The sequence below is a fragment of the Micromesistius poutassou genome (genome assembly GCF_964030765.1).
Source record: "Micromesistius poutassou genome assembly, chromosome: 4".
Taxonomy (NCBI): Eukaryota; Metazoa; Chordata; class Actinopteri; order Gadiformes; family Gadidae; genus Micromesistius; species Micromesistius poutassou.
In genome coordinates this window covers 18,177,059-18,185,773 of record NC_140274.1, presented here as the reverse complement: position 1 = coordinate 18,185,773, position 8,715 = coordinate 18,177,059, and the positions used below count along the sequence as shown (strand labels likewise).

Here is an 8,715-nt window from a genome sequence, read left to right as displayed (position 1 = left end):
GCCTAACTAGTACTACCAATACTTCTGAGCGTGTCCTTTTGTTTTTTCCAGGAGTCCACAAGATCTGACCATAGCTTTACCAGCCCACTGGCCCCTGCACTACCCCCCTCCAGCCCACTGGCCCCTGCACTACCCCCCTCCAGCCCAGGGGCCCCTACAGTACCCCCCTCCAGCCCACTGGCCCCTGCACTACCCCCCTCCAGCCCAGGGGCCCCTACAGTACCCTCCTCCAGCCCTCTGGCCCCTGCACTACCCCCCTCCAGCCCAGGGGCCCCTACACTACCCCCCTCCAGCCCAGTGGCCCCTGCAGTGCCCCCCTCCAGCCCAGGGGCCCCTGCAGTACCCTTCTCCAGCCCACTGGCCCCTACAGTACCCCCCTCCAGCCAAGGGGCCCCTGCAGTACCCCTCTCAAACCCTCTGACCCCTACAGTACCTTCCTCAGGCCCTCTGGCCCCTACAGTACCCCCCTCAAGCCCACTGGCCCCTACTGTATCTCCCTCTAGCCCACTGGCCCCTGCAGTGCCCCCCTCCAGCCCAGGGGCCCCTGCATTACCCCCCTCCAGCCCTCTGGCCCCTGCAGTACCCCCCTCCAGCCCTCTGGCCCCTACAGTACCCCCCTCCAGCCCTCTGGCCCCTGCAGTACCCCCCTTCAGCCCAGCCCTGGGGGAGCCTGTGCCCTGGCACCACATGGAGAATCAGGGGGTGGATATCAAGGGTTTGGACCAAATGGCACCCTACAATCAGAGAGAGGAGATGGTGCTGGGATGCTGGGAGGATAGAGTGGCGGTAGAAGTGCAAGTAGAAGAGCTACATAAAGGGGAAGAAGGCAAAGTTCTTCCCCTCTCCTCCCCCCTCCCCCCTTCTGCCTGTCGCCCCCCCCTACCCTTGTATGGCCCCCTCTCTGTGGAGGAGAACACAGAGGCTCTGACAACTGCTCCTTCTGACCCTGCCTCAACTCAGCAACAGAACAGGAGCGAGCGCAGCATCATCGCCAAGATCCGGAGTTACTACCAGGCTGCCGAGGAGGAGGAGGTAGAGGTGGAGGTCGAGAAGGTGGAGGAGGAGGAGAGCAGAGAGGAGCCCCTGATCTCCTCCGGTCTGGTGAGGAAGTCCCCTGAAGCCTCAAGAACAGATGGAGAGGTAGCTAGAGGGGTGGGTGTAGAGGTAGAGCCTGCTTCTATCTCTCCTCTCCTCTCATTGGCTGGACAGGAAAACCGACGGGCCAACAGGCCAATCAACTCTACAGAAGGACAAGCCAGCCTGAGCCAATCATCAAGCTGGACCAATAAGAACACAGCCTACCAACTTGCTTTCCCAGAGCTTGGGCGGGCTAACGTCTCTGGACCACGTCATGGAGCGATTAAACCAAGCCTCGTCGACCAGGACCCAAGCACCGCCACCCAGGACCACAATGACCCAAGTCCCACCCAGGACCCAAGCACCACCCACCAGGAGCCCAGTCCAACCCACCAGGCCCCCAGTCCCGCCCAGCAGGACCAACATGACCCCAGTCCCACCCACCACGCCCCCAGTCCCGCCCAGCAGGACCAACATGACCTGAGTCCCACCCACCAGGGCCCCAGTCCCGCCCAGCGGGACCAACATGACCCCAGTCCCACCCACCAGGGACCCTGCCCCGCCCACCAGGACCCCAGCCCCGCCCACCTGGACAACCAGGGCCCCAGCTTCGCACACCAGGACCACGCCACCCAAGATTCCTCTGGGAACCAGCACAAGAAGACCAGAACACAGAGAGAACTTGACCAGGACACCAGCATGCCTGCTCTTCTTCCCAGCCAGACCAGGGAGGGGGACTGGTCCGCTCCCAGCAGGAGGGCCTTGTTGGAGGTACCTGGGTCGGGTGTAGCGGGCATCCGGCTGTTTGAGATGGGGCCCCTCGCTGACCCAGCGCTGATGAAGAACTCTGAGCGGATTCTGAACAAGGTCCAAACGCTGGCACGCATGTACAGCTCCAGCGCCGACACCATGAAGCTTCCTCTGCACCAGAAGCAGAACGCCAGGAGGACCAGGGCTCCCCCAGACACGCAGACTGGGGGCCTGAAGGAACAGGGGAAGCACGTCCGGTCCCAGCGCTCCAGTCAGAACCCTACTGACACTAACAGACCCAATACAGTACAAACATACACACAGACTCAAAATCCAAATAAGACCAGGAGCCTTGTCCAGACCGAGGCAGGTCCCCCGGCCCCCTGGTTGGAGGATGGAGGGATGAAGGAACAGATGGAAGACAAGTGGATGAGGAGGAGAGGGGACGGGACCAGTGGTAGGTTCACGGTATTCTCCCTTTTAAGGAATTATGGAAAGAAAGTAAAGAGTTTTTTTACGTAAATAATAGTCTGTCCCATGGTCTGTACCATGGTCTGCACCGGTCTGTACCATGGTCTGTACTATTGTCTGTCCCATGTTCTGTCCCATGGTCTGTCCCATAGTCTGTCCCATGGTCTGTACCATGGTCTGTACACTGGTCTGCACCATGGTCTGAACCATGGTCTGTACCGTGGTGTCTCATAGTCTGTACCATGGTCTGTCCCATGGTCTCTCCCATAGTCTGTACCATAGTCTGTACCATGTTCTGCACTAGTCTCTCCAATGGTCTGTAGAAGCTCACGGGACCGGTGTGCTGTGTCCGGTGTCTCGTTCCCAGATCCCCAGCAGGCTCCAGTGGTGTTGAGTCCGGTCTCGGTCAGACCCTGCTTGGCCCTCTGTAGGCCACGGGACTTCATCTCCGCCCTGAGCTCCAGTGTCACCTCCGCAACCTCCAGCCTCCCCAGAGCAGGCCTCCCCTCTCCTGGGGGCCAGGTCTCCAGGGAGTCCCAGGAGAGAGCCTACCACCATGGCTCTAGTCTCACTACCCTGAGGGACCACCGGGCTGACCTCCCCCAGGAAAGGCCATCTGGTCAGGGCCGTGTCTCCCGCATCAGCCCACTGGCCTCCCCCTCGCCCAACGTACCCGCTGATGAGGCCTCTAGACGGGGGTCCGGCTCCACCAACAGCCCCCTGGTCTCCGGGATATCTGAGGCCTGGCCCCAAAAACTCAATGGAAGCCAGCTGAGAGAGAGGTGACACACATGCTGGGGTTAATATCAAAATGTATATTTGATATTTAATATGTATTAATATCTCTCTGTCTCTCTCTCTCTCCCTCTCTCTCCCTCTCTTTCTCAGCTCTTCTGAGGATCAGCATCAGGATATTCCTCGGTTGCCGTGGGAGATGTCATCATTGCTGTCTCCCCCCCCCTCCCTCTCCAGACCTAACCTCATCCACCGCCCCCCCTCCCCCTGCAGGGCCATCCCCCCCTTCTCCCCCCCTCAACCCTCTAGTGGGAGGAGTTTGGACAGACGGGGCGGAGCCCCCTTCTCAGCCTTCTCCAGATCGTTGGCCGCCTCCTTCATCAGTCAAAGCATTGCCAAGAAGAATGCCCCGCCCCCATTTATCCATGGCAACAACCCCCTATCATCTCCACTGTTTCCACAGCGCCCCCCACCTCCTCAACGACCACCCTCCTCCTCCCTGGGCCATGCCCCTTACTCCCCCCCTCCCCCAGCCTCCCCTCCCTCCAACTCCCTCCTCCGCTCCAGATCTGTCGGCCTATCAGATTCCTCCGTTCATATAAACAACGACAACAACAGCAATAACCACAGGCATTGCAGAGTTAGCATGGCAGATGTAGCAGTCAGCCACAGAAGTGCTAATGGTGCTAGCAGTGCTAGCGGAAGCGGTGGATGGCCAGCAAGCCAGAGGAGTCCCTCTTTTTCTCCCGCCAGTGTCGTCGCAGCGCAGCCATCCCCTGATGCTCTCTGGTCCGGCCATCACAACCGGGTCGCACGGCCGTTCTCTGCATCCGAGCCAGGCTCGCGGGTCCAATCCCCCTCTGCCTTTCTCTGCTCTCCCACCCCTCACCATGACTCCTTCTCTCCCAATCCTCACCATGACTCCTTCTCTCCCAATCCTCACCATGACTCCTTCTCTCCCAATCCTCCCCATGACTCCTTCTCTCCCAATCCTCCCCATGACTCCTTCTCTCCCACACCTCCCCATGACTCCTTCTCTCCCAATCCTCCCCATGACTCCTTCTCTCCCAATCCTCACCATGATGCCTTCTCTCCCACACCTCCCCATGACTCCTTCTCTCCCACACCTCCCCATGACTCCTTCTCTCCCACACCTCCCCATGACTCCTTCTCTCCCATTCCTCACCATGACTACTCCGCTCCCCTGGCTCACAACCCACCCACGGGCCTCAGCCTGGAGCAGGCCTCCTCGATGACCTCTGCTACTGGCTCCGGCTCCTGCTGCCCCCGCATTCTGTCCCCGCCTCCGATTGGTGTTTCGTCAAATGCCCAGACCAATCACATCGCTGCGCCCCGGCCACGGAACCCATGCTCTGCACCCTACCTGACCTCCTATACACCGGACACCTCCTCCTTTACTCCTGCCCCAAGCTCCCTGAACCTCAGAAGCCCTATCAAGGCCTGCTCCTCCTACCTCCTGCCTCCTGTCTCGCCCAGCAGGCCAGCCAGGGCCACTCAGGCTGGGAGGCATTTCACCAGCGTTCCCCGGCGAGACGAACAGGAGCTCCTCAACCAGCATGAGAGTCCAGAGTCTGAGGTCACAACAACCCCCTTCTCCTCTTCTTCTGCTCCTCTCTCCTACTCTCACCCTCCCCCCCCCTCCTTCTCCTCTTCCCCAGAGCAGGAAGAGCTAGAGAAGGGAAGCTGTCGCAGTCAGCTGTTCTGTGCCTATGTAGCCCGCCCTTCCCTGGCCCAAACCCCCACCACCATGCCCTCCACCGACCACACCAACCACAACCCCCCCACTCATCAAGCAGATCCCCACTCTCTGGTTCAAACACAGATCACAGCCCACCCGGGACCTCCTAAGACCAACTACGCCACCACGGTGAACCTCCAGGTGGCCTGTAGTGGAAGGATCACCTTCTACAGCTCAGCCCGTGTCAGCCTAGACCAGAACCCCTAACCTTCCGGTCAGCCTGAACCAGAACCCCTAACCCTCCATCAGCCTGAACCAGAACCCCTAACCCTCCATCAGCCTGAACCAGAACCCCTAACCCTCCATCAGCCTGGACCAGAACCCCTAACCCTCCATCAGCCTGGACCAGAACCCCTAACCCTCCATCAGCCTGGACCAGAACCCCTAACCCTCCAGTCAGCCTGGACCAGAACCCCTAACCCTCCAGTCAGCCTGGACCAGAACCCCTAACCCTCCAGTCAGCCTGGCCCATCTACCCTCCCTCACACTCCCCTGCTCCTTCTCTTCCTCTTCATCCACCTTCCTCACACAGCCCTCAGTTAATGTTTTCCAGCAGCCTTCCAGTAAGCCCCTCCTACACTCCCTCCTCCTCAAACCCCCTGCAACCCCTCCTCCTCCTCCTGCAACCCATTTACACTCCATCCAACCCTCGTCCTCACCAGCCCTCAGTTAATGAAGTCCAGCAGCCTTCCAGGAAGCCTGGGTGGGTCTTTTGGCTGCCTGGATTGCTTATATTATCTGTTTCACATTGGGAATGTGTTCCTTATTATTGTTGGGAATGTTTTATGGCTGTTTTGTATCATCTACTCTATCTTGTAATCTGTGTATTTATGACTCTAGTCTTGTTTCTGGCACTTAATATGCTGTGTATATACACTATCATATATGTCGTTAATATCTGCCTGTGTCTACAGCACTGGCTGTACATGTGTTTGTGTGTGCGTGTGTGTTTATGCAGTTGTTTTTTTATACTTCAGTAGAATCAGATCCGGCTGCTTTGAACTTTATCATATATGTTGTTCCTTAGAAATTATTTAAACCTGGTTTGGACTTGGTAAAAACTTTTTTTTATCTGTTTTGGATGTGATGTAAAACTTGTTTGGACCTGGTTTGAAGATGGTTTAGACCTGGTTTGTATCTGTTTTGGCTTAGACCTGATGGTTCGGGAACAGATGTGAACACCTTATTGCAGACCAAATAAGTCCAACTGATTCAACGTCAACTTAAATAAATATATATATTAAAGAAATACTTCCTGTCCTGGCTTATTGTTGCTGCTGTGTTGACCGCCCCTAGGATCTCTAAACCATGGCTCGGGGATCTTCACGTTACGCTAGAGATTCACATGACGCTAGATTTTCCCATTACATTAAGGTGACCAGATTTCTGAGACGAAATCCGGTGACATTTTGGGTTCTGCGGTGTAAAAACCTCCAAACATATATATATTTTTGGTCATAGAAAAACTAAAACGGGGTCGGACGGAATTGTTGACGGGGGGGACGGTCGGACGGAATTGTTGACGGGGGGGACATTTCCGGGGATAGCCGTAGCCGGGGACAGGTCACTGAAAACAGGGACTACTGGTCACCCTACATTACATAAACATGTAACTTGAGATAGTCACATTATGCTTGATATTCACGTTACGCTAGACATTCACGTTACGCTACATCTTCATGCCATGCCAGCTAGATATTCCCATTACACTCGATTATCACCTTATGCTAGATGGTTACTTTGTTAGAGCTTCACGTCTATGGGGTGCCGTTTGTAAAAATTCGGTTACAATTTTTTAGCTGATGCATTTTCAACATTTAGCTCACTTTCCTCACATTTAGCGCATTTTCCTCACATTTGAGAGAGAAATTGTAATTGTCAACAATATGTTCAAATGTAAAAAATCCATGTTAAAAATTATATATAAATGTTATATCTAAATCTAAATGTTAAATTTATATCTAAATGTTAAATCGAAATCGAAATGTTATATATAAATCTAAATGTTAAATGTTAAATCGAAATGTTATATCTAAATCTAAATCTTAAATTTATATCTAAATGTTAAATGTTAAATCTAAATGTTAAATCTAAATCTAAATCTTAAATTCATATCTAAATGTTAAATCTAAATCTAAATGTTAAATCTAAATCTAAATGTTATATATAAATCTAAATGTTAAATGTTAAATCTATATCTAAATGTTGTATATATTTGTACATGTAGGCCTATTTGTAGTCACATGTTAATATACCCCCACCTCCCCGCGGCCGCCGCCGCCGACAAAATCTCACTCTGAACTCAGTTCAAAACATGAGAGTCCTGATGTCTGCTGCATTCCGGCGCACTCGTCATAATAACATGTGAGCACATGTTGTTATCGTCAATATGGCTTGCTCTTTAAACGTAATTAAACAGGGTTGCCAACGCATCTGGCGTGGCACTCACGTCATGCTTTCAGCATCAAGCTCACGCTCTCAAGCGCACACAACAAATGTTGCGTGAGCGAGACGAGCGTGACGAGCGCCGGTGGAATGCTGTAGAACAGAGTTTAAATCTAGAACTACAATAGTGGTCGGTTTACAACCATATTCAATCTTCCAATAAAAGAGGAACCGAGAGCGAAGGAGGGAGCATTGAAGGGGAGGGAGGGAGAACACAGGATGGGTCGGTCGCGAACGATCCGGTTCAAGAGCCGGCTCTTTTAAGCGAACGATGAGAGTCGGCTCCCGACCGCGAGTAGTTTTCTTTTTTTAAATATAAAGTTTGCCTAGTCAGAATGATATGAAGGTCTCCTTATGAGTGTTCCGTGCATACTATCGTGTGTGCAGTGACACGTCGTGCATGCATGTAAGTTGCAACCAATAAGGTGTGGATAGACAGGTAGGCGATCATACCATTAAAGGGATAGTTCAGGATTTTGGACATCGGGTCTCATTTCCAAGTGAGCCAGTGTGTTATTTATCATTGGAGACCGTTTTCAACACTTTTCATTCAGTCCTTAAATAACACACTGGCTCACTTGGAAATGAGACCCGATGTCCAAAATCCTGAACTATCTCTTTAAGAAAGCAGCGAGGGGCGGGGATCCATGTTCCGCCCATAGACGGCTCGGGTGCGCTGTGCGAATGCAATGAAAACAATCGGCTACAGCAATTTATTGATATTAGAAAATGTAATTTTTGCAGAACAGAATGGATTGAATAATATAAGTGATATATATGCCTACACATACGAATGAATCATAAGTCAAAACGGGCTACATTTGGCTGAATTATAAAAGGTATAGGCCTAAGTGGTAAGCCTTGTTGTGCCGCTTTTCCACCGACAGTATCAGCTCGACTCGACTCAACTCGCCTCGACTCAACTCGGTTCTAAAAAAGTACCTCTTCAATGTGGGCGGGTTGTAGAAAAGAACCTCTCCACCATGGGCGGGTCGTCATTAGGTTTTAATCACGGGAGACGCGATTCCCAGGAAATCTGAATCTGATCAAGACTATTTCCTGATTCCCGGGAAAGGTTATGATGGGAAATAAAATAAAATAAAAAGTGCAATGACTGCGCGTCTATTGTTGTCATATGGTAACGTTGATGGAGGCGAAACTCGAGCCCTAGGAAAGGAACGACACTAAAACTAAACAGCGAAACGCTGATCCTCCGGAGCCGGTCCGTGGACTCCAGCCACGCCGGACACACACAACCACGCGCAGCCTAACTCTAGCCCCGGGAAAGGAGCGACACACACGGCGAAACGCTGATCAGTGTCCCCCTCGGGAGCGGGTTCGTGGACTCCAACCACGCCGGACACAACTTAACTTTGAGTGATTATTCCCATTTACAGCAGCTGGCCAATCAGTTACCAGCAGCCTGTTTACGTCACAAAAAGGTACCTAGGCCTACTCCGCTCGCTTGGAATCTCGAC

The 8,715-nt window shown here is 53.0% G+C and overlaps 1 protein-coding gene across 1 annotated transcript in view; it reads left to right on the top strand.

Annotated features, from left to right (window-relative positions):
* Window positions 1–5,980, top strand: part of plekhg2 (pleckstrin homology domain containing, family G (with RhoGef domain) member 2) — a 21,737-nt gene extending 15,757 nt beyond the window's left edge. The window contains exons 18-20 of the mRNA XM_084466385.1: window positions 52–2,284; window positions 2,666–3,080; window positions 3,187–5,980. Coding sequence (XP_084322511.1) covers window positions 52–2,284; window positions 2,666–3,080; window positions 3,187–4,999 — 4,461 coding nt within the window. The 3' untranslated portion in view covers window positions 5,000–5,980. The remainder of the gene's footprint in view (window positions 1–51; window positions 2,285–2,665; window positions 3,081–3,186) is intronic.
* Window positions 5,981–8,715: the final 2,735 nt, after the last annotated feature.